The following is a 25,128-nucleotide window of genomic DNA, read 5'->3' as shown; positions in this document are numbered from 1 at the left end:
GAGCAGTGTGTAAGAGATGTAATGGTAACTCCCACCACAGACTCCCTGGCTGGTACCAGGGATGTGGAGATGCCGGCATTGGACTGGGGTAAACACAGTAAGAAGTCTCACAACACCAGGTTAAAGTCCAACAGGTTTATTTGGTAGCAAAAGCCACAAGCTTTCAGAGCGCTGCTCCTTCGTCAGGTAAGTGGGAGTTCTGTTCACAAACTGGGCATATAAAGACACAAACTCAATTTACAAAATAATGGTTGGAATGCGAGTCTTTACAGGTAATCAAGTCTTAAAGGTACAGACAATGTGAGTGGAGAGAGCGTTAAGCACAGGTTAAAGAGACGTGTATTGTCTCCAGCCAGGACAGTTAGTGAGATTCTGCAAGTCCAGGCAAGTCGTGGGGGTTACAGATAGTGTGACATGAACCCAAGATCCCGGTTGAGGCCGTCCTCATGTGTGCGGAACTTGGCTATCAGATTCTGCTCAGCGACTCTGTGTTGTCGTGTGTCGTGAAGGCCGCCTTGGAGAACGCTTACCCGAAGATCAGAGGCAGAATGCCTGTGACCGCTGAAGTGTTCCCCAACAGGAAGAGAACAGTCTTGCCTGGTGATTGTCAAGCGGTGTTCATTCATCCGTTGTCATAGAGTCTGCATGGTTTCCCCAATGTACCATGCCTCGGGACATCCTTTCCTGCAGCGTATCAGGTAGACACCGAGTGGTACCAGGGATACAGGTGGTACAGTTGAGGAGACAGAGGTTAGAATTTAGATTATTTTTTTCAAACTATGAGAGGGTTAAGGACTGAGCTAATGCAAGTCTTGGGATTATGTTAAGGTAAACAGTGATTAATTATTCTACTGCCTGGCTAGGTTAGAAGTTTAAGTGAATAATTATTGGGAAGGTTAGAAACATTTATTTATGCAGAGAGTAGTTAGAACATAAGAAATAGGAGCAGGAGTAGGCCATCTGGCCCTTCGAGCCTGCCCCGCCATTCAACAAGATCATGGCTGATCTGAAGCGAATCAGTTCCACTTACCCGCCTGCTCCCCATATCCCCTAATTCCCTTATCGATCAGAAAACTATCTACCCGTGATTTAAACATATTCAACGAGGAAGCCTCCACCACTTCAATGGGCAGAGAATTCCAGAGATTCACTACCCTCTGAGAGAAGATGTTCCCCCTCAACTCTGTTCTGAACCGGCCCCCCCCTTATTTTGAGGCTGTGCCCTCTAGTTCTGGTTTCCCTTCTAAGTGGAAAGAATCTCTCCACCTCTACCCTATCCAGCCCCTTCATTATCTTATATGTCTCTATAAGATCACCCCTCATCCTTCTAAACTCCAACGAGTACAGACCCAATCTGTTTAATCTCTCCTCATAAGCCACACCCCTCATCTCCGGTATCAACCTGGTGAGCCTTCTCTGCACTCCCTCCAAGGCCAATATATCCTTTCGCAAATAAGGGGACCAAAACTGCACACAGTACTCCAGTTGCGGCCTCACCAGTGCCTTGTACAGTTGCAGCAAGACCTCCCTGCTTTTATATTCTATCCCCCTCGCGATAAAGGCCAACATTGAGTGTGACAGTTGGTGTCTCACTGTGGGAGTGCTGCTCGGGCTGCAGTAGAGTGTGACAGTTGGTGTCTCACTGTGGGAGTGCTGCTCGGGCTGCAGTAGAGTGTGACAGTTGGTGTCTCACTGTGGGAGTGCTGCTCGGGCTGCAGTAGAGTAATTAATTTATTTAATTATTTTTCAGTTCTTTTTTTTTCTAAACAGGAAATAGGCCCAGCAGCAGCCTGGGAAGATTTTGGAGGGTTTAAAAGTAGGCCGCACCTTTGAGCGGGCAGCGTCGTTAGCGGGCAGTGGAGTGAGCAGGGGACAGAGTGAGAGCTAAAAAGGGCTTTGGCTCACAGGGCTTCGGCGAGGAAGGTTGTTTGTTTGTTTTTCTTCGGTTACACCCCCTTTTTGTATTATCCCCAAAACTAAAAAGGACATGGCTGGTATGAGTGGGAGGCCAGTATACTGCATTCGGTGTGGGATGTGGGAGTTCCTGGAGACAACTTGCCTCCCGGAAGTCCATATCTGTGCCAGATGTGTGGAACTGCATCTCCTGAAGGATCGTGTAAGGGAGCTGGAGCTGAGGCTCGATGAACTCAGTTTAGTTAGGGAAAATGAGAGAGTAATAGCTAAAAGTTATAGTCAGGTAGTGACACCAGGGTCTCGGAAGGAAGACACGTGGGTCACGGTTAGGAGGGGTAATAGTCAGAAGGGTGATGTGCCAGAAAGCACCCCAGTGGCAGTCTCCCATAAGAGAAAGGGATGGGCAACAGATGGGAGAAGGGAAGGGAGTGAGCAGTCTGTGGAGGGATCCCCTGTGGTTGTCCCCCTCCACAATAGGTATATTGTTTTGGATTCTGTGGAAGGGGATGACCCTCCAGGGGTAAGCCACGAGGACCAGATCGCCTCCACGGGGACAGGCTCAGGGGTCCGGAAGGGAAAGAAGGGGTTTAGGAGAGCGATAGTTGTGGGGGACGCAATAGTTAGAAACACGGACAGGCGCTTCTGTGGGACTGAACGAGAATCCAGGATGGTAGTCTGCCTCCCTGGTGCCGGGGTACTGGATGTCTCCGAGAGGGTAGGAAGCATATTTAAAAAGGAAGGTAGTCAAACGGATGTGATTGTACACATTGGGGGAAATGATGTAGGTAGGAAGAGCAGGGGGGTCATACGAGAGAAATTCAGGGAGTTGGGTGCTAGGCTAAAAAGTAAGACCTCCAGTGTAGCAATCTCTGGACTGCTCCCGGTGCCTAGTGCAAGTGAGGCTCGGAACAGGGAGATTCTACAGTTGAACGCGTGGCTAAAGGACTGGTGCAAGAGGGAGGGTTTTAAATTCATAGATAACTGGGAAATCTTCAAGTCAGGATGGCAACTGTACAGAAAGGATGGGTTACACCTTAACTGGAAGGGAGCAAATATCCTGGCTGGGAGTTTTGCTCGAGTGTTTCGGCAGGATTTAAACTAGTGTGGCAGGGGGGTGGGGAACAAAACAGGAGGTCAGTAAATACTGAGGCTGGGGTCGAGCTGGGGGCCAAGGCAAGGCTAGCTAAGAAGAGGAGCACTCTGGAGGAGGAGGACCTGACTGGGCCTGGAGGTCTGGAGTGCATCTGCTTCAATGCGAGGAGTGTAACGGGTAAAACAGACGAACTTAGGGCCTTAATGCTTGTGCGGAATTTGGATGTGGTTGCGGTGACGGAAACTTGGTTAAAAGAAGGACAGGACTGGCAGCTGAATATTCCGGGGTATCAGTGTTTTAGGAGAGACAGAGGAGGGGCTAAAAAAGGTGGGGGAGTAGCGATATTAGTTAAGGAGCATATTACCGCGGTGCAGAGGGTAGACAACTTAGAGGGGTCATGTACTGAGTCGCTGTGGGTGGAACTCAGAAACAGGAAGGGTGCAGTCACTATGCTGGGGGTGTACTACAGACCACCCAACAGCCCACGGGAAGTGGAGGAAAGGATATGTCAGGAGATTCTGGATAGGTGCAGAAAACATAGGGTTGTTGTAGTGGGGGACTTTAATTTCCCTGGCACAGACTGGAAAGTGCTTAGAGCTGGGGGACCGGACGGGGAGGAATTTGTAAAATGCGTGCTGGAAGGTTCTTTGGAACAGTATGTAGATAGCCCGACTAGAGAGGGGGCTATACTGGACCTAGTTCTGGGAAATGAGCCCGGTCAGGTCGTCAAAGTTTCGGTAGGGGAACATGTGGTAAATAGTGACCACAACTCTGTTAACTTTAGGATAGTAATGGACAAGGATGAGTGCTGTCCTACGGGCAGGGTGCTAAATTGGGGGAAGGCTGACTATAGCCGGATTAGGCAGGAATTGGTGGATGTTGATTGGGAGAGGATGTTCGAGGGTAAGTCCGCGTCTGGCATGTGGGAGTCTTTTAAGGAACTATTGATAAGGCTGCAGGATAGGCATGTGCCTGTAAAAAGGAAAGATAGGAAAGGTAGGATTCGAGAGCCGTGGATAACCAGGGAAATTGAGGATCTGATTAAAATGAAAAGGGAGGCGTACGTTAAGTCCAGGCAACTGAAAACAGATGGAGCTCTGGAGGAATACAGAGAGAGTAGGAAAGATCTCAAACGGGGAGTTAGAAGGGCAAAAAGAGGGCACGAGATGTTCTTGGCAGGCAGGATTAAGGAGAATCCTAAGGCATTCTATTCATACGTTAGGAACAAAAGAGTTGTCAGGGAGAAAATCGGACCTCTCAGGGACAAAGGAGGGGAATTATGCTTAGAACCCAAGGGAATAGGGGAGATCCTAAATGAATACTTTGCATCGGTATTCACGAAGGAGAGGGGCGTGTTAACCGGGAGTGTCTCGGAGGGAGGTGTTGACCCGTTAGAGAAAATCTCCATTACGAGAGAGGAAGTGTTAGGTTTTTTAGGGAACATTAAAACTGACAAAGCCCCAGGGCCTGATGGCATCTATCCTCGACTGCTCAGGGAGACGAGAGAGGAAATTGCTGGGCCTCTGACGGAAATCTTTGTCGCTTCTTTGGACACGGGTGAGGTCCCTGAGGATTGGAGGATAGCGAAAGTGGTCCCGTTGTTTAAGAAGGGTAGCAGGGATAACCCAGGAAATTATAGGCCGGTGAGCTTGACGTCCGTGGTAGGGAAGTTGTTGGAGAGGATTCTTAGAGACAGGATGTATGTGCATTTAGAACGGAACAATCTCATTAGTGACAGACAGCATGGTTTTGTAAGAGGGAGGTCGTGCCTTACAAATTTGGTGGAGTTTTTTGAGGAAGTGACAAAAACGGTTGATGAAGGAAGGGCCGTGGATGTCGTCTATATGGATTTCAGTAAGGCATTTGACAAAGTCCCACATGGCAGGTTGGTTAAGAAGGTTAAGGCTCATGGGATACAAGGAGAAGTGGCTCGATGGGTGGAGAACTGGCTTGGCCATAGGAGACAGAGGGTAGTGGTCGAAGGGTCTTTTTCCGGCTGGAGGTCTGTGACCAGTGGTGTTCCGCAGGGCTCTGTACTGGGACCTCTGCTATTTGTGATATATATAAATGATTTGGAAGAAGGTGTAACTGGTGTAATCAGCAAGTTTGCGGATGACACAAAGATGGCTGGAATTGCGGATAGCGAAGAGCATTGTCGGGCAATACAGCAGGATATAGATAGGCTGGAAAATTGGGCGGAGAGGTGGCAGATGGAATTTAATCCGGATAAATGCGAAGTGATGCATTTTGGAAGAAATAATGTAGGGAGGAGTTATGCAATAAATGGCAGAGTCATCAGGAGTATAGAAACACAGAGGGACCTAGGTGTGCAAGTCCACAAATCCTTGAAGGTGGCAACACAGGTGGAGAAGGTGGTGAAGAAGGCATATGGTATGCTTGCCTTTATAGGACGGGGTATAGAGTATAAAAGCTGGAGTCTGATGATGCAGCTGTATAGAACGCTGGTTGGGCCGCATTTGGAGTACTGCGTCCAGTTCTGGTCGCCGCACTACCAGAAGGACGTGGAGGCATTGGAGAGAGTGCAGAGAAGGTTTACCAGGATGTTGCCTGGTATGGAGGGTCTTAGCTATGAAGAGAGATTGGGTAGACTGGGGTTGTTCTCCTTGGAAAGACGGAGAATGAGGGGAGATCTAATAGAGGTATACAAGATTATGAAGGGTATAGATAGGGTGAACAGTGGGAAGCTTTTTCCCAGGTCGGAGATGACGATCACGAGGGGTCACGGGCTCAAGCTGAGAGGGGCGAAGTATAACTCAGACATCAGAGGGACGTTTTTTACACAGAGGGTGGTGGGGGCCTGGAATGCGCTGCCAAGTAGGGTGGTGGAGGCAGGCACGCTGACATCGTTTAAGACTTACCTGGATAGTCACATGAGCAGCCTGGGAATGGAGGGATACAAACGATTGGTCTAGTTGGACCAAGGAGCGGCACAGGCTTGGAGGGCCGAAGGCCTGTTTCCTGTGCTGTACTGTTCTTTGTTCTTTGTTCTTTGAAGGGGGGGAGGTTTAACACAGATATCAGAAGGACATATTTCACACAGAGGGTCGTGGGGGCCTGGAATGTGTTGCCGGGCAAGGTGGTGGAGGCGGACACACTGGGAACGTTTAAGACTTATCTAGACAGCTATATGACCGGAGTGGGAATGGAGGGATACAAAAGAGTGGTCTAGTTTGGACCAGGGAGCGGCGCGGGCTAATTGTTCCTTGTTTCTCGTTTCAAGGCTTCATTCTATGATCATCTTGCTGGTGCCAGTACAGAGCGAGACTGCGGATAGTTGGGAACCTGTCTCGGGGGCAGGGAATTCATATGGTGTTCATGGAAGTGGAAATGACTAGGGTTGGGAAGCATTTTCCGATCAGGGCCATTGTGATCTCCTGGACTCGTTTCGATCGCCTCAGGGGGTCGGAGAGGAATTTCCCAGATTTTTTTTTCCCCATATTGGCCCTGGGGTTTTTCACTCTGGGTTTTCGCCTCTCCCTGGGGATCACATGGTCTGGAATAGGGGGGTGGGGGTGAGTTAATAGGTTGTAATGAACAAAGCATCGTAGCTGTGAGGGACAGCTCGGTGGATAGGATATTGGTATGTAGATAGGCTGGAAAATTGGGCGGGGATCCTGGATTCAGGATTCAATCCTGGACCGGGGAGCGGCGCGGGCTTGGAGGGCCGAAGGGCCTGTTCCTGTGCTGTATTGTTCTTTGTTCTTTGTTCTTTATTCCATTCGCCTTCTTGATTACCTGCTGCACCTGCAGACTGAGTTTTTGCGATTCGTGCACAAGGACCCCCAGGTCCCTCTGCACAGTCGCACGATGTAATTTTTCTCCATTTAAATAATATTCCAATTTACTATTATTTCTTCCAAAGTGGATAACCTCACATTTGCTAACGTTATATTCCATCTGCCAGATCCTCGCCCACTCGCTCAGCCTATCCAAATCTCTCTGCAGACTTTCCGCGTCCTCCACGCAATTCGCTTTCCCACTCACCTTCGTGTCATCAGCAAACTTGAATACCCTAGATTCAGTCCCCTCCTCCAGATCATCTATGTAAATGGTAAACAATTGAGGCCCCAGCACCGATCCCTGCGGCACGCCACTGGTCACCAACTGCCAACCAGAAAAGCACCCATTTATCCCAACTCTCTGCTTCCTGTTAGATAGCCAATCCCCAATCCACGCCAACACCTTACCCCTAACTCCGTGTACCCCAATCTTCTGCAGCAACCTTTTGTGAGGCACCTTATCGAACGCCTTCTGGAAATCTAAAAACACCACATCCACCGGTTCCCCTCTGTCAACCGCACTAGTGACATCTTCATAAAAGTCCAGTAGATTCGTCAAACACGACTTTCCCTTCATGAATCCATGCTGCGTCTGCTTGATCGAACCATTCTTATTCAGGTGCTCTGTTATTTCCTCTTTAATAATCGACTCTAGCATCTTCCCAACTACGGACGTTAAGCTAACCGGCCTGTAGTTACCCGCCTTTTGTCTACTTCCTTTTTTAAACAGCGGCGTAACAGTAGCTGTTTTCCAGTCAGCCGGCACTACCCCAGAGTCCAGCGAATTTTGATAAATTACTACTAACGCATCTGCTATTACCTCAGCCATTTCTTTCAGTATCCTGGGATGCATTCCATCCGGGCCCAGGGACTTGTCTACCTTCAGTCCTATTAGTCTACCAAGCACCACCTCCTTAGTAACAGTAATTGTATTAAGGACCTCCCCTCCCACCAACTCTCGATCTCTAATATTCGGCAAACTATTTGTGTCTTCCACCGTGAAGACCGACACAAAGAATTTATTTAAAGTCTCAGCCATTTCCTCGTTTTCCACTATTAAATCCCCCCTCTCATCTTCCAAGGGTCCAACATTCACTCTAGCCACATTCCTTTTTATATACTTGTAAAAACTTTTACTATCATTTTTTATATTTTGAGCTAGTTTAGTTTCATAATCTATCTTTCCTTTCTTAATCTCTTTCTTAGTCGTTCTTTGTTTTTCTTTAAAGCTTTCCCAATCCACTAATTCTCCACTATTTTTGGCCACTCTGTACGCATCTGATTTTATTTTAATACTCTCCTTTATTTCCTTCGTTATCCACGACCGGTTATCCTTTTTCTTACAGTCCTTCTTTATCACCGGAATATATTTTTGCTGAGTACTTAAAAAAATCTCCTTAAAAATCCTCCACTGTTCCTCAGCTGTCCTACCTACCAGTCTGCTCACCCAGTCTACATTAGCCAATTCCACCCTCATCCTATCGTACTCCCCTCTGTTCAAGCAGAGGACACTGGTTTGGGACCCTACTTTCTCACCCTCCATCTGTATCAGAAATTCCACCATATTATGATCACTCATCCCAAGAGGATCCTTCACAAGAAGATCCTTAATCCTACCTGTCTCATTGCACAAAACCAGATCCAAGATAGCTCGCTCTCTCGTAGGTTCTGTAACATACTGTTCAATGAAACAATCCCGACAGCATTCCAAGAACTCTTCCACAAGCCCTCCACGTCCAATTTGAGTCGACCAATCAATATGTAGGTTAAAATCCCCCATGATTATTGCCGTTCCACTTTTGCACGCATCCATTATTTGCTTGTTTATAGCCCTCCCCACCTCTAAGTTATTATTTGGGGGCCTATAGACCACGCCTACCAGTGTCTTTCTTCCCCTACTATTCCTTATCTCCACCCACAACGATTCCACGTTTTGCTCCTTAGAGCCTATGTCGTCTCTCACTACCGTCCTGATATTATCCTTTATTAACAAAGCTACCCCACCTCCTTTTTCTACCTGTCTATCCTTCCTAAATGCCTGATAACCCTGTATATTCAGTTCCCAGTCCCGGTCACCCTGCAACCACGTTTCTGTGATGGACACTAGATCATATTCATTTGTATGGATTTGTGCCATCAACTCATTTACTTTGTTTCGAATGCTTCGTGCATTCAGGCAAAGTGTCTTTATGCCAGCCTTTATCAGGACCCGGTTTGTTGAAGCGCTTCTAACATCTCCCAAGCCCTCTCCTCCTTTAGCTAGTTGTTTATTCACTATACTCCTGGCATTAGAGTAGACACATCTCAATCCTATGGTCTGACCTCTCCCCTTCTCTGTTCCCAGTCCACCTGCCCTCTTGCACTGCCTATAACCCTTCTCTGTTTGCGAGCTACCTTCCTCACTCTCAGTCACGTCACTTTGATCCCCTCCCCCCAACCTATCTAGTTTAAACTCTCCCCAGTAGCCTTAGCCAACCTTCCTGCCAGGATATTGGTCCCCCTGGAATTCAAGTGCCACCCGTTTTTAGTATACAGGTCACACCTGCCCCTAAAGAGGTCCCAATGGTCCAGGAACCTGAATCCCTGCCCCCTGCACCATTCCCTCAGCCACACATTCATCCTCCACCTCACTCCATTCCTTTCCTCACCTTCCCGTGGCACAGGCAGCAATCCCGAGATTACTACCTTTGCTTTCCTCCTTCTCAGCTGTCTCCCTAATTCCCTATACTCTTTTTTCATGTTCCCTTCCCCCTTCTTACCCACATCAGCGGTACCAATATGTACCGCTACCTCCGGCTCCTCTCCCTCCCACCTCAGGATTTCTGGGACTCGCCCAGCGACATCCTGGATCCCAGCCCCAGGGAGGCAGACCACCATCCGAGACTCCCGCCTGCCTCCGCAAAAACGCCTGTCCGTCCCCCTGACTGTCGAGTCCCTGATTAATACCGCCTTCCTCCTCCTTTCCTTAGCCCTCTGAGTTACAGGGCCGGAGTCCACCCCGGAGACACGGCCACTGCTGCTTCCCCCAGATGGGCTGTCCCCCCCAACAGTACTCAGACAGGAGTACTTGTTATGTAGGGGCACTTCCACCTGGGTGCTCTCAATCACCCGTGTTTTACCCTTCCCGGCTGTCACCCACTTGGCCTCCTCCTGTGGCCCTGGTATGACCACCTGATGATAGCTCTTGTCTATCACCTCCTCATTCTCCCTCACCTGCCTAAGATCTCGTTTAACTACTCACGTGGACGTGCCAGCCCTTTAACGTTATCTCCCCATTGTGCTGCCACACACAGACCACTTTACCCACTCCCAAAATGCTTCTATATTGCCAGTACCCTGCCACCCATCGGCCCCTCACCATCCACTGTTGCCCTACTGTCCACCACCTTGGAAGCTGCGGTTTTACACATGTTTAACAATAGTGTACACATGCTCAAACAGTCGTGTACATGTGCTCAAGCAGTAGTGTACAAATGCTCAAACAGTAGTGTCCACGTGCTCAAACGGTAGTGTCCACGTGCTCAAACGGTAGTGTCCACGTGAGTTTAAACAGTAGTGTCCACGTGAGTTTAAACGGTAGTGTCCACGTGAGTTTAAACGGTAGTGTCCACGTGAGTTTAAACGGTAGTGTCCACGTGAGTTTAAACGGTAGTGTCCACGTGAGTTTAAACGGTAGTGTCCACGTGAGTTTAAACGGTAGTGTCCACGTGCGCTTAAACAAAGCGTGTGTGCGCTTAAACGGTAGTTTAAGCTGCAGTTCCAGCTCCCTAACACGGGCCCTCAGGAACCGCAGCTCGACACACCCCTCACAGATGTGGATGTCCGGGAGTCCGGGAGGCCAGGTGCCTCCCGGACAGAATTATAATTCTTCAGCATGGGTTGTTTGTGAACTATTAAATTGCTAAAGAACATGAGGAAGCTGCTAGAGAGTGGCATTGGCTGGGCTATTAACGGGGACAGGGACTTTGGTGCATTGCATTAGACTGGCTTTTTCAATTTCAGTGTTTTTGGAATGAGCAGGCGAATTGGATTAGACTGGGTGGGATGTGGAAGGGTTTTCAGAGTGAATGAGAGTTGGATTAGATTTGACTAGAAACTGTGAGCAATAGGATGAGAATGATTGTGGGAGCCGTAGAATTCATTGGTGTGTGTGGGAACTGTTGGGGGGGGGGGGGGGGGGGGGGGGGTTGGGGGTGGTGGACAGTAGGGCAACAGTGGATGGTGAGGGGCCGATGGGTGGCAGGGTACTGGCAATATAGAAGCATTTTGGGAGTGGGTAAAGTGGTCTGTGTGGCAGCACAATGGGGAGATAAAGTTAAAGGGCTGGCGAGTTTCTTTACACATGTTTAACAGTAGTGTCCACGTGCTCAAACAGTAGTGTCCACGTGCTCAAACAGTAGTGTCCACGTGCTCAAACAGTAGTGTCCACGTGCTCAAACAGTAGTGTCCACGTGCTCAAACAGTAGTGTCCACGTGCTCAAACAGTAGTGTCCACGTGCTCAAACAGTAGTGTCCACGTGCTCAAACAGTAGTGTCCACGTGCTCAAACAGTAGTGTCCACGTGCTCAAACAGTAGTGTCCACGTGCTCAAACAGTAGTGTCCACGTGCTCAAACAGTAGTGTCCACGTGCTCAAACAGTAGTGTCCACGTGCTCAAACAGTAGTGTCCACGTGCTCAAACAGTAGTGTCCACGTGCTCAAACAGTAGTGTCCACGTGCTCAAACAGTAGTGTCCACGTGCTCAAACAGTAGTGTCCACGTGCTCAAACAGTAGTGTCCACGTGCTCAAACAGTAGTGTCCACGTGCTCAAACAGTAGTGTCCACGTGCTCAAACAGTAGTGTCCACGTGCTCAAACAGTAGTGTCCACGTGCTCAAACAGTAGTGTCCACGTGCTCAAACAGTAGTGTCCACGTGCTCAAACAGTAGTGTCCACGTGCGTTTAAACAGTAGTGTCCACGTGCGTTTAAACAGTAGTGTACACGTGCGTTTAAACAGTAGTGTACACGTGAGCTTAAACAAAGCGTGCGTGCGCTTAAACGGTAGCGTGCGCACGCTTAAACAATAGTGTTCATGCTACAATATGTGGCGACGTATAATGATGTTACCTATCATTTGATGGTGCTACTGACACAGACCTCAGCAACATGTGATGCCTCTCCTCATCCTGGTGTTTACCCACTCCAAGGGGTTTTGTATGACAGTCTATTGCACACAATATTATGTGCAGTTCTGGTCACCTCACTATAAGAAGAATGTGGAGACACTGGAAAGAGTGCAAAGGAGATTTACCAGGATGCTGCCTGGTTTGGAGGGTAGGTCTTATGAGGAAAGGTTGAGGGAACTTGGGCTTTTCTCTTTGGAGCGGAGGAGGTTGAGAGGAGACTTGATAGAGGTTTATAAGATGATGAGGGAGATAGATAGAGTGAACATTCAAAGACTATTTCCTCGGGTGAATGGAGTGGTAACTAGGGGGCATAACTATAGGGTTCATGGTGGGAGATATAGGAAGGATGTCCGAGGTAGGTTCTTTACTCAGAGAGTGGTTGGGGTGTGGAATGGACTGCCTGCAGGGATAGTGGAGTCAGAAACTTTAGGAACATTTAAGAAGCTATTGGATAGGCACATGGAGCACACCAGGATGATAGGGAGTGGGATAGCTTGAGCTTGGTTTCAGACAAAGCTCGGCACAACAACGTGGGCCGGAGGGCCTGTTCTGTGCTGTACTGTTCTATGTTCTATGTTCTATGTTCTATGTTCTAGTCTGCAGCCAGGCTCTATTATAGCAGTGAGAGCCCACAGCTTTTTGTAAAATACAGAGCAGTCTTTAACTGTACCTATGTAGTGGCTCTGCATTATTTACCATGTGCTGTTTTTTCTCCAGTGGCAGCCAAGTTATTCATCAGATTGAAGAATTGGATAACAATGTTGTTGAGGTGAGGTCTGAAATCTTGTTTTCCTCTAAATTTGATGAAAAGTTGAAAGTGCTTGAAGTGGGAAAAAAATTATAAAATGGGTACCTGACACACAAAATGGTTGCCTAGCACACAAAATGGTTACCTGGGAAAGAGACATTACGCAGGCACTGGCTTTTAGCACAGACAGCTACTTAAAGTTAAAACATGCAGCACAGACAGTTATTTAAAGTTAAACATGCAGGAATCAGATACTGCAGGAAGCCAGTCAGAGCTTGAGGCACTTTAAAGATAAGGACAGACCCAGGACAATAAGGTCTGATAACAAGATCAGCCATAGATGGGAACATAAATACATAAATGCAGCAAAACCAATCACTGTATGTATAAACCGAAACCAGTCATTGATAGTCATTGATAGAGGAAATGTATCCATTCTATGAAACAATGCGATGTTAAATGCCCATGTCTGTACCTGTCTGATTGTAACGATGTGTTAACTACCGATCACCATGATCTGTCTACTCAACTATAATGATGTGTTAAATGGCTAATGTCCGGACTAACCATTGTCTAAAAGGTATAAAAATGATCAACTGCCATTGTATTATTGAGAAGGTAGCTGCCAAGTACTGCGGAGTACCAGTGCTTTCTCCCTCGAAGCTTCGTGTCCAAAATAAAGCTGTACTATTGAACCTCCAGTCTGACTCCGGTGGTAATTTTCCCACAAAATGCTTGTGAAAGACCACAGGAAAAAGTTATGAAAAACAGAATGAAGATTATTGGTTTGTCATGTTTAAAATGGGTGCCAAGCACAATGTGATGCACTGTGACATTATTCTCTAGTTTGAGCTTGGCAATAATTTCTTTTAAATGAAAACGTCTGGAATTATGAAGTAGCGACACTCACTTCTTTCACATGACCCAGGACAGTGTTGCTAGATTTAGGCTCTGAATAGGAAACTGAGGGGAGATTCAAGCCACACATTCAAACTAAACCAGGCTGCAGTTTGTTCACTTGTGCAGGACTAGCATCCTTCTTCCCAAATCTTCTCAGCACAGTGCGGCTCAGTCCGGATATATCTCCATATCATCTCACTCTCTGCTGTCAACTTTTGTCATGCCCAGTTTCTTCAGACAGCTCATTTAAAAAGTTAATTTGTAAACTTTTTAAAATGTATTCACAAGATGTGGTGTTGCTGGCTGGGTCAGCATTTTTTTGCCCATCTTTAATTGCCTTTGAGAAGATTGTTGGTGAGCCGTCTTCTTTGCCCGCTGCAGTCCAGTAGACACACCTGTTAGATAAGGAGTTTCAGGATTTTGACCCAGCAACACTGAAGGAGAAGCTGATATATTTCCAAGTCAGAATGGTATGTGACTTGGAGGGGAACATCCAGCTGCTGGTCCTACACTAACTTTATCCTTCTAGATGGTAGAGGTCGTGGGTTTGGAAGGTGCCGTCGAAGGAGCCTTGTTGAGTTGCTGCAGTGCATCTTGCTGATGGTACACACGGCTGTCACTGTGCGTCAGGTGGTGAAGAGTGTGAATGTTTGTGGATGGGGTGCCAATTGAGAGGGTTGCTTTGTCCTGGATTATCGAGCAGCTTGTGTTGTTGGAGCTGCACTCACAGGAGGTGAGTTACTAGCTGCAGGAATCCTAGCCTTTGACCTGCTCTTGTAACCATATGGCTAGTCCAGTTCAATTTCTGGTCAATGGTAACCCCTTGAAATGATAGTGGGGGAATTCAGTGATGGTAATACCATTGAATGTGAAGGGGCAATAGTTAAATTCTCTCCTGTTGGAGACATTGTGTGGCATTTGTGTGGCACGAATGTTACTTGGCACTTGTCAGCCCAGGCCTGGATATTGCCCTGGTCTTGCTGCATTTGGACATGGACTGCTTCAGATGTGCAATCATCAGCGAACATCCCCACTTCTGACCTCATGATAGAATGAAGGTCATTGATGAAGCAGCTGAAGATGATGGGGCCTGGGACACTAACCCTGAGGAACTCCTGCAGTGATGTCCTGGAGCTGAGAGGATTAGCCTCCAACCACCACAATCATCTTCCTATGTGCCTGGTATGACTCCAACTAGTAGAGAGTTTCCCCCCTGATTCCCATTGACTCCAGTTTTGCTCGGGCTACTTGATGCCATACTTAGTCAAATGTTGACTTGGTACCAAGGGCAGTCATCACTCTCACCTCACCTCTGGGATTCAGCCCTTTTGTCCATGTTTGTACCAAGGCTGTAATGAGGTCAGGAGCTGAGCGACCCTGGCGGAACCTAAACTAAGCATCCCTGAGCAGGTTAATACTGAGCAGGTGCTGCTTGATAGCGCTGTTGATAACTCCTTCCATCACTTTACTGATGACTAAGAGTAGACTGATGGGGTGGTAATTGGCCGGGTTGGATTTGTCCTGTTTCTTGTGTCCAGGGCATACGTGGAGAATTTTTCACATCTTCGGCTAGATGCTAGTGTTGTAACTGTACTGGAACAGCTTGACTAGGGGTGCGGCAAGTTTTGGAGCACAAGTCTTCAGTACTCTTACCGGAATATTGTCAGAGCCCATAGACTTTGTAGTTTCCAGTCCCTTCAGCCATTTCTTGATATCACATGGAGTGAATCAAATTGGCCGAAGACTTTTGATGCCACTGGAGGAGGCCGAGATGGATCATCCACTCGGCACTTCTAGCTGAAGATTGTTGCCAATGCTTCAGCCTCATCTTTTGCGCTGATGTGCAGGGCTCCCCCTTCATTTGAGGATGGGGATGTTTGTGGAGCCGCCTCCTCCAGTGAGTTGTTTAATTGCCCACCAGCTTTTACAACTGGATGTGACAGAGCTTAGATCAGATCTGTTGGTTGTGAAATTGTTTAGCTCTGTCTATCACTTGCTGCTTATGCTCTTTAGCATGCAAGCAGTCTTGTTTGGTAGCTTCTCCAGGTTAGCACCTCACTTTTAGATATGCCTGATGCTGTTTCTGGTATGCCCTCCAGCATTCTTTATTGAACCAGGCTTGGTGGGAATGTAGAGTGGGGGTATGTCGGGCCATGAGGTTACAGATTATGGTTGTATCCAATTCTGCTGCTGATCACCCATGGTGCCTCAAGGTTGCCTAGTTTTAAGTTGCTAGATCTGTTTGAAGTCTATCTCATTTAGCACGGTTGTAGTACCACACAACACGGTGGAGAGAATCCTCAATGTGAAGATGGGACTTGTCTTCCTGAGGTGGTTGCTCCTACAGATACTGCTGTGGGCAAATGTACCTGTGGCATGCAAGTTGGTAAGGATGAGATGCAGTATGTTGCTTCCCTCACTACCTGTCTGAGAACCAGTCTAGTAGCTATTTCCTTTAGGAATAAAATCAGAAAATGCTGGAAAAGCTCAGCAGCTCTGGCAGCATCTGTGGATGTTGAATGTAACCTTTAGAGCGCTTTCGGACTGTGCCAGCTCAGTCAGTAGTGGTGCTGCTGCCCAACCCCACTAGCTGATGGATATTGACATCCCCGACCCAGAGTACATTCTGTGCCCTTGCCACTCTCAGTGCTTCCTCCAAGTGATGTTCAACTTGGAAACTTGGAGGAGTATGGATCCATCAACCGAGGGGTGGTAACCAATTACAGGTTTCCTTGCCTATGTTTGACCCGGTGCCATAAGAATTTATGGAGTCGATATTGATGGCTCCCAGGGCATCTCCCTCCTGTTTGTATAAGCACTGTTTGCCACGTGTGGTGGGTCTGTTCTGTTGGTGGATTGGATATACCCAGGAATTGTGTTGGTGGTGTCTGGGACATTGCACGGTATAATTTAAAACAATGTTACTGTCATGTGTATTGAGATACAGTGAAAAGTATAGTTTCTTGCACGCTATACAGACAAAGCATACTGCTCATAGAGTACATAGGGGAGAAGGAAAGGATAGAGTGCAGTATGTAGTGTTACAGTCATAGTTAGGGTGTAGAGAAAGATTAGCTTAACATAAGGTAGGTCCATTCAAAAGTCTGATGGTAGCAGGGAAGAAGCTGTTCTTGAATTGGTTGGTATGTGATCTCAGACTTGTGTAGCTTTTTCCCGACGGAAGAAGGTGGAAGAGAGGATGTCCAGGGTATGTGGGGTCCTTGATTATGCTGGCTGCTTTTCCGAGGCAGTGGGAAGTGTAGATAGACAGTGTCAATGGATGGGAGGCTGGTTTGTGTGATGGACTGGGCTACGTTCACAACCCTTTGTAGTTTATCGTGGTCTTGCTAAGAGCAGGAGCCATACCAAGCTGTGATATACCCAGAAAGGATGCTTTCTGTGGTGCATCTGTAAAAATTGGTGAGAGTCGTTGTGGACATGCCAAATTTCTGTAGGTTCCTGAGAAAGTAGAGACGTTGGTTGGATTTCTTAACTATAGCATCGGCGTCGAGGGGCCAGGGCGGGTTGTTGGCGACCTGGACACCTAGAAACTTGAAGCTCTCGACCATTTCCACTTCATCCCCATTGATGTAGACAGGGGCATGTCCTCCACTACGCTTTCTGAAGTTGATGACTATCTCCTTCGTTTAAATATATCGCAAGCAATGATCTGATCAGGGTACCCATTATCCTGCAGCATAGTTTTGCTCCCTAATTCGGTATCAAGCTTATATGGTGAGCAGATGGCTTGGGCCACCTTTACACAGTTGCCGATAAGGTCAATCTTACATAGTGTGTTCAGTATTACACTAAAAACCAATCCAAGATCATTGAGGCTTACAGTGTAGCTCGTATACATGTGTTAGAAGCTATATATATTCACATACAGGGGGGGATGTTGGCCTCTACCAGCTAGTAGGCACCTGAGAACACTACTACCTGCAAGTCACTCAGCACCCTGACTTGGAAATGTATTGCTGTTCCTTCACTGTCACTGGGTCAAAATCCTGAAAGACTCTCCCTAACAGCACTGCGGACTTCAAGAAAGCAGCTCACCACCACCTCTAGCTGCTGGTTATCTTGCCAGCTGTGTTCACATCCCACGAATGAATAAGAAAAACACAGTCTGTTGTAGGGAACTGAAACATCCTGGCAAGATCAGTTCAACAGTCTGGAGTAAGAAGACAAAAAAATGTAAACATGTAACACAGCTCCAAGGTGGAAGTAACAAATGCCTCAAATATCTGAAATGAAAGTAATTCATTCCCATTAGAACATAGAACAGTACAGCACAGAACAGGCCCTTCGGCCCACGTTGTTGTGCCGAGCTTTGTCTGAAACCCAGATCAAGCTATTTCCTCCCAATCATCCCGAAGTACTCCATGTGCCTATCCAATAGCTTCTTAAATGTTCCTAAAGTTTCTGCCTCCACTATCACTGCAGGCAGTCCATTCCACACCCCAACCACTCTCTGAGTAAAAAACCTACCTCGGACATCCTTCCTATATCTCCCACCATGAACCCTATAGTTATGCCCCCTAGTTACCACTCCATTCACCCGAGGAAATAGTCTTTGAACGTTCACTCTATCTATCCCCCTCATCATCTTATAAACCTCTATCAAGTCTCCTCTCAACCTCCTCCGCTCCAAAGAGAAAAGCCCAAGTTCCCTCAACCTTTCCTCATAAGACCTACCCTCCAAACCAGGCAGCATCCTGGTAAATCTCCTTTGCACTCTTTCCAGTGTCTCCACATCCTTCTTATAGTGAGGTGACCAGAACTGCACACAATATTCCAAATGTGGTCTCACTGAGGTCCTGTACAGTTGCAGCATAACCCCACGGCTCTTAAACTCAAACCCCCTGTTAATGAACACCAACACACTATAGGCCTTCTTCACGGCTCTATCCACTTGAGTGGCAACCTTCAGAGATCTATGGATATGAACCCCAAGATCTCTCTGTTCCTCCACATTCTTCAGAACCCTACCGTTGACCCTGTAATCCACATTTAAATTTGTCCTACCAAAATGAATCACCTCGCATTTGTCAGGGTTAAACTCCATATGCCATTTTTCAGCCCAGCTCTGCATCCTATCTATATCTCTTTGCAGCCTACAACAGCCCTCCACCTCATCCATTACTCCACCAATCTTGGTGTCATCAGCAAATTTACTGATCCACCCTTCAGCCCCCTCCTCCAAGTCATTTATAAAAATGACAAATAGCAGAGGACCAAGCACTGATCCCTGTGGCACTCCGCTGGTAACCGGTTTCCAGTCCGAAAATTTTCCATCCACCACCACCCTCTGTCTTCTGTTAGATATGATGTGGAGATATAAACCTGTTGGACTTTAACCTGGTGTTGTGAGACTTCATTCTGTTAGATAGCCAGTTACCTATCCAATCGGCCAAACTTCCCTCTATCCCACACATCCTTACTTTCTTCATAAGCCGACCATGGGGGACTTTATCAAACGCCTTACTAAAATCCATGTATATGACATCAACTGCACTACCTTCATCTACATACTTAGTTACCTCCTCAAAAAATTCAATCAAATTTGTGAGGCAAGACTTGCCCTTCACAAATCCGTGCTGACTATCCCGGATTAAGCTGCATCTTTCTAAATGGTTGTAAATCCTATCCCTGAGGACCTTTTCCATCAACTTACCGACCACCGAAGTAAGACTAACCGGCCTATAATTACCAGGGTCATTTCTATTCCCTTTCTTAAACAGAGGAACCACATTCGCCACTCTCCAGTCCTCTGGCACCACCCCCGTGGACAATGAGGACGCAAAGATCAATGCCAAAGGCTCTGCTATCTCATCCCTTGCCTCCCAAAGACTCCGAGGATATATTTTATCAGGCCCAGGGGACTTACAAACTTTCAGTTTCTTCAAAATTGCTAGTACATCTTCCCTCTGAACCTCTACTTCCTCCACCCTATCAGCCTGTGACACCCTCTCTTCCTCAAAAACATGGCCCCTCTCCTTGGTGAACACCGAAGAAAAGTATTCATTCATCACCTCTCCTATCTCTTCTGACTCCATGCACAAATTCCCACTGCCGTCCTTGACCGGCCCCAACCTCACCCTGGTCATTCTTTTATTCCTCACATAAGAGTATAAAGCCTTGGGGTTTTCCTTGATCCGACCCGCCAAGGACTTCTCATGCCCCCTCCTAGCTCTCCTGAGCCCCTTTTTCAGCTCATTTCTTGCTAACTTGTAACCCTCCATCGAGCCAACTGAACCTTGTTTTCTCAACCTTACATACGCTTCCTTCTTCCTCTTGACAAGACATTCCACCTCTTTTGTGAACCATGGTTCCCTCACTCGGCCATTTCCTCTCTGCCTGGCAGGGACATACCTATCAAGGACACGCAGTATTTGTTCCTTGAAAAAGTTCCACTTTTCATTAGTGCCTTTCCCTGACAATTTTTGTTCCCATCCTATGCTTCCTAATTCCCGCCTGATTGCATCATAATTACCTCTCCCCCAATTGTAAACTATGCCCTGCCGCATGGCCCTCTCCCTCTCCATTGCAATAACAAAAGACACCGAATTGTGGTCACTATCTCCAAAGTGCTCTCCCACAACCAAATCTAACACTTGGCCCGGTTCATTTCCCATTACCAAATCCAATGTGGCCCCACCTCTTGTCGGCTTATCCAAATATTGTGTCAGGAACCCCTCCTGCACACACTGCACAAAAACTGCCCCATCCGAACTATTCGACCTATAAAGGCTCCAATCAATATTTGGAAAGTTAAAGTCCCCCATGACAACTACCCTGTGACCCCCACACCTATCCATAATCTGCTTAGCAATTTCTTCCTGCACATCTCTATTACTATTTGGGGGCCTATAGTAAACTCCTAACAACGTGACCGCTCCTTTCCTATTCCTAACCTCAGCCCATATTACCTCTGTCGGCAGATCCCCTTCGAAATGCCTTTCTGCAGCCATTACACTCTCCTTGATTAACAGTGCCACTCCTCCACCTCTTTTACCAGCTACCCTACACTTACTGAAACATCTATACCCCGGAACTTCCAACAACCATTCCTGTCCTTGTTCTACCCATGTCTCCGTAATGGCCACAACATCGTAGTCCCAAGTGCCAATCCATGCCCCAAGTTCACCTACCTTATTTCGGATGCTCCTTGCATTGAAGTAGACACACTTCAACCCACCTTCTTGTCTGCTGGTACCCACCTTTGACCATGATACCCTTCCCAGTACCTCACTACACACACTGACATCCAGACTACAACTCCTTTTCCCATCCCCCTGACAAATTAGTTTAAACCCCCCCGAAGAGCTGTCGCAAATTTCCCTCCCAGGATATTGGTGCCCCTCTGGTTCAGGTGCACCCCGTCCTGTTGGTACAGGTCCCACCTTCCCCAGAAAGTGTTCCAATTATCGACATAGCTGAAACCCTCCCTCCTACACCATCCCTGCATCCATGTGTTTAACTGCACTCTCTCCCTGTTCCTCAACTCGCTATCCCGTGGCACCGGCAACATACCAGAGATGACAACCTGTTTTGTCCTGGCTCTCAGCTTCCACCCTAGCTCCCTGAATTCCTGTTTTAAGTCCCCGTCCCCTCTCTTACCTATGTCTTTGGTGCCGACATGCACCACGACTTGTGACTGTTCCCCCTCCCCCTTTAGAATCCTGAAGACACGGTCGGAGATGTCACGGACCCTGGCATCCGGGAGGCAACATACCATCCGTGAGTCTCTCTTGTTGCCACAGAACCTCCTATCTATCCCTCTAACAAACGAGTCCCCAATAACTATAGCTCTACCGCTCTCCCCCTTTCCGTTCTGAGCCACAGGGACGGACTCAGCGCTGGCGATCTGGTCACTGCGGCTCACCACTGGTAGGTCGCCCCCCCTCACCTGTATCCAAAGTGGAATACTTGTTGCTGAGGGGAACGACCACAGGGGATCCCCGCACCGACTGCTTCCTCCCAGCCCCTCTCACTGTCACCCATCTATTTTCATTCCCTGGAGCAACTATATCCCTGAAGCTTGTGTCTTTAAATGTTTAAATGTAAAGTTAAATTTAAACAATTTAAATTGTTTAAATGTTTTCTGTACAGTATTGTATTGGAGTTCTGACGCGGTTTCTCTCGTTTGCAAGCTGTTCACACCATCCGTTTGTGATTTTCAGGTTACGTGTGGCCAGGATCACAGCCTCTTCAGAACAGAGAAAGGCAAAGTTTATTCCTGTGGCTGGGGAGCTGATGGCCAAACGGGTGAGGGTATCTTGCTGATGGTTCTACCGCAGCTGTTTCTTTCCAAATTTCACTCAGCAACTTGTGATAGAATCATAGAATCCCTCCAGTGCAGAAGGAGGCCATTCGACCCATCAAGTCTGCACCGGCCACAATCCCACCCAGGCCCTATTCCTGTAACCCCACATATTTACTCTGCTAATCCCCCTGACACTAGGGTCAAATTAGCATGGCCAATCAACCTAACCCACACATCTTTGGAGTGTGAAACCCACTCAAACACTGATAGGTTCAAATAAACCATCAAATCCAAACATTTATTTATTAGCTTGTGTACAAAACTCTTTGAAGGTGAACGGAACAAGCTGATGAGGCTGATTATAAGCAGAATCCTGGGCTTTATAGAGAAATGGAGAACAAAAGCAAGCAAGTTCTGATGAATTTGTATAAAACATTGCTTAACCTCCAACTGGAGTACTGTGTTCAATTCTGGGCACTGGACTTTAGGAAGGATGTTAGCATCTTAAGACTGCAGAAGAGATTTATTAGAAAGGTAATCTTGATGTAAACATTTTCATCCTGGTTTCAAATTCCTCCATGATCGTTGCCCCTCCCTATTTCTGTAAATTCCTCCATGATCGTTGCCCCTCCCTATTTCTGTAAATTCCTCCATGATCGTTGCCCCTCCCTATTTCTGTAAATTCCTCCAGCCTCTCAACCCTCTGAGATATCTGGATTGCTCTAATTCTGCTTTCCAATTTTAATCACTCCACCGTTGGTGGCTCAGTTGCCGAGACTCCAAGCTCTGGAATCCCCTCTCTAAACCTCTCCACCTCACTACATTGCTTTTCTCCTTTTATACATCACTTAAAACCTACTCTATCTAGACAGCTATATGAACGGAATGGGAATGGAGGGATACAAAAGAGTGGTCTAGTTTGGACCAGGGAGCGGCGCGGGCTAATTGTTCCTTGTTTCTCGTTTCAAGGCTTCATTCTATGATCATCTTGCTGGTGCCAGTACAGAGCGAGACTGCGGATAGTTGGGAACCTGTCTCGGGGGCAGGGAATTCATATGGTGTTCGTGGAAGTGGAAATGAATAGGGTTGGGAAGCATTTTCCGATCAGGGCCAGTGTGATCTCCTGGACTCGTTTCGATCGCCTCAGGGGGTCGGAGAGGAATTTCCCAGATTTTTTTTCCCCATATTGGCCCTGGGGTTTTCACTCTGGGTTTTCGCCTCTCCCTGGAGATCACATGGTCTGGAATGGGGGGGTGGGGGTGAGTTAATAGGTTGTGATGAACAAAGCATCGTAGCTGTGAGGGACAGCTCGGTGGATAGGATATTGGTATGTAGATAGGCTGGAAAATTGGGCGGGGATCCTGGATTCAGGATTCAATCCTGGACCGGGGAGCGGCGCGGGCTTGGAGGGCCGAAGGGCCTGTTCCTGTGCTGTATTGTTCTTTGTTCTTTGTACTGCTCTCTTCAGGCTTTTGGTCATTTTCCCAATATCTCCTTGTGTGACATCATATTTTGTGATGTAATGCTGATGTGAAGCACCCTTGGGGCATTTTATTGCTTTCAAGATGCTATATAAATCCAGGTTGTTATTGTATATGGGATATGGTTATGTGAAGAGATGGAGAAGCAGGGATTGATCTTAGAACTGGTTAGGTGTACTGGACAAGGAACAAAGAAAATTACAGTACAGGAACAGGCCCTTCAGCCCTCTAAGCCTGCACCGACCATGCTACCCCTCTAAACTAAAACCCCCTACCCTTCCGGGGACTGTATCCCTCTATTCCTATCCTATTCATGTATTTGTCCAGATGCCCCTTAAAAGTCACTCTCGTATCTGCTTTCACTGCCTCGCCCGGCAACGAGTTCCAGGCACCCACCACTCTCTGTGTAAAAAAAAACTTGCCTCGTACATCTCCATTAAACCTTGCCCCTCGCATCTTAAACCTATGCCCCCTGGGAAAAAGCTTCTGACTATCCACTCTGTCCATGCCCCCCATAATCTGTGGACTTCTATCAGGTTGCCCTTCAACCTCCGTCGTTCCAGTGAGAACAAACCAAGTTTCTCCAACCTCTCCTCATAGCTAATGCCCTGGCAACATCCTGGTAAATCTTTTCTGTACCCTCTCCAAAGCTTGCACATCCTTCTGATAGTGTGCCAACCAGAATTGAACATTATATTCCAAGTGCAGCCTAACCAAGGCTCTATAAGTCTGCCACATGACTTGCCAATTTTTAAACTTGCCAATGAAGGCAAGCATGCCATATGCCTTCTTGACGAGGTGGCACGGTGGCACAGTAGTTAGCACTGTTGCCTCACAGCGCCAGCAACCCGGGTTCAATTCCGCCATCGGGTCACTGTCTGTGTGGAGTTTGCACGTTCTCCCCGTATTTGCGTGGGTTTCCTCTATGTGTTCCAGTTTCCTCCCACAGTCCAAAGATGTGCGGGTTAGGTTGATTGGCCATGCTAAAATTGACCCTAGTATCAGGGGATTAGCAGGGTAAATATGTGGGGTTGCGGGAATAAGGCCTGGGTGGGATTGTGGTCGGTGCAGACTCGATGGACCAAATGGCCTCCTTCTGCTCTGTAGGGATTCTATGATTCTATGACCACTTTCTCCACCTGCCACATTGCCACTTTCAGTGACCTGTGTACCTGTACACCCAGATTCCTCTGCCTATCAATACTCTTGAGGGTTCTGCCATTTACTGTATCTCCCAGCTGTATTAGACCTTCCAAAATGCTTATCCTCACATTTGTCTGGATTAAACTCCATCTGCCATCTTTCTGCCCATGCTCTGGCCATGCTAAACTCTCCTTCATTGTACCGAAACAGGCGCCGGAGTGTGGCAACTGGGGGATTTTTAAAAGTAACTTCATTGCGGTGTTAATGAAGGCCTAATTGTGACACTAATAAATAAACTTTAAATTCTAACTTTAGAGCACAGAAGGGGCAGTTTAATTGATGGTTCAAATCATTAGGGTTTGATTGGAGTAGATTGGGTGAAATTGGTTTGAAATCAGAGGGATACAGTTTAAAGCAATAAAGTAGTGAAAGAAAGAGAAATATTTGTATGCAATGCATTAGGTGCCTTACAAAAGATGTTAATTTTGTGAAATTCACTGGGTTTTGGAAAGATTCCATCAGACTGAAAAGTAGCCACATGACCCCTCGTCATGATGTGAGGAAGGCAGGAAACTAGCTTAGAATCATAGATTTCCGGCAGTGCCGAAGGAGGCCAC

General features: G+C 47.3%; 1 protein-coding gene across 3 annotated transcripts in view; it reads left to right on the top strand.

Annotated features, from left to right (window-relative positions):
• Window positions 1–25,128, top strand: part of rcc1l (RCC1 like) — a 68,967-nt gene that overhangs the window by 8,821 nt on the left and 35,018 nt on the right. For all 3 annotated transcript variants that reach the window (XR_013496269.1, XM_078204528.1, XM_078204527.1), the window contains exons 4-5: window positions 12,691–12,742; window positions 21,805–21,889. Coding sequence is in view for 2 of the 3 variants with exons in the window: in XM_078204528.1 (XP_078060654.1) it covers window positions 12,691–12,742; window positions 21,805–21,889 (137 nt within the window). In the remaining variant the exon portion in view is untranslated. The remainder of the gene's footprint in view (window positions 1–12,690; window positions 12,743–21,804; window positions 21,890–25,128) is intronic.

Source organism: Mustelus asterias, unplaced genomic scaffold (genome assembly GCF_964213995.1).
Source record: "Mustelus asterias unplaced genomic scaffold, sMusAst1.hap1.1 HAP1_SCAFFOLD_361, whole genome shotgun sequence".
NCBI classification, from domain to species: Eukaryota; Metazoa; Chordata; class Chondrichthyes; order Carcharhiniformes; family Triakidae; genus Mustelus; species Mustelus asterias.
This window is presented reverse-complemented; position numbering and strand designations above follow the sequence as displayed.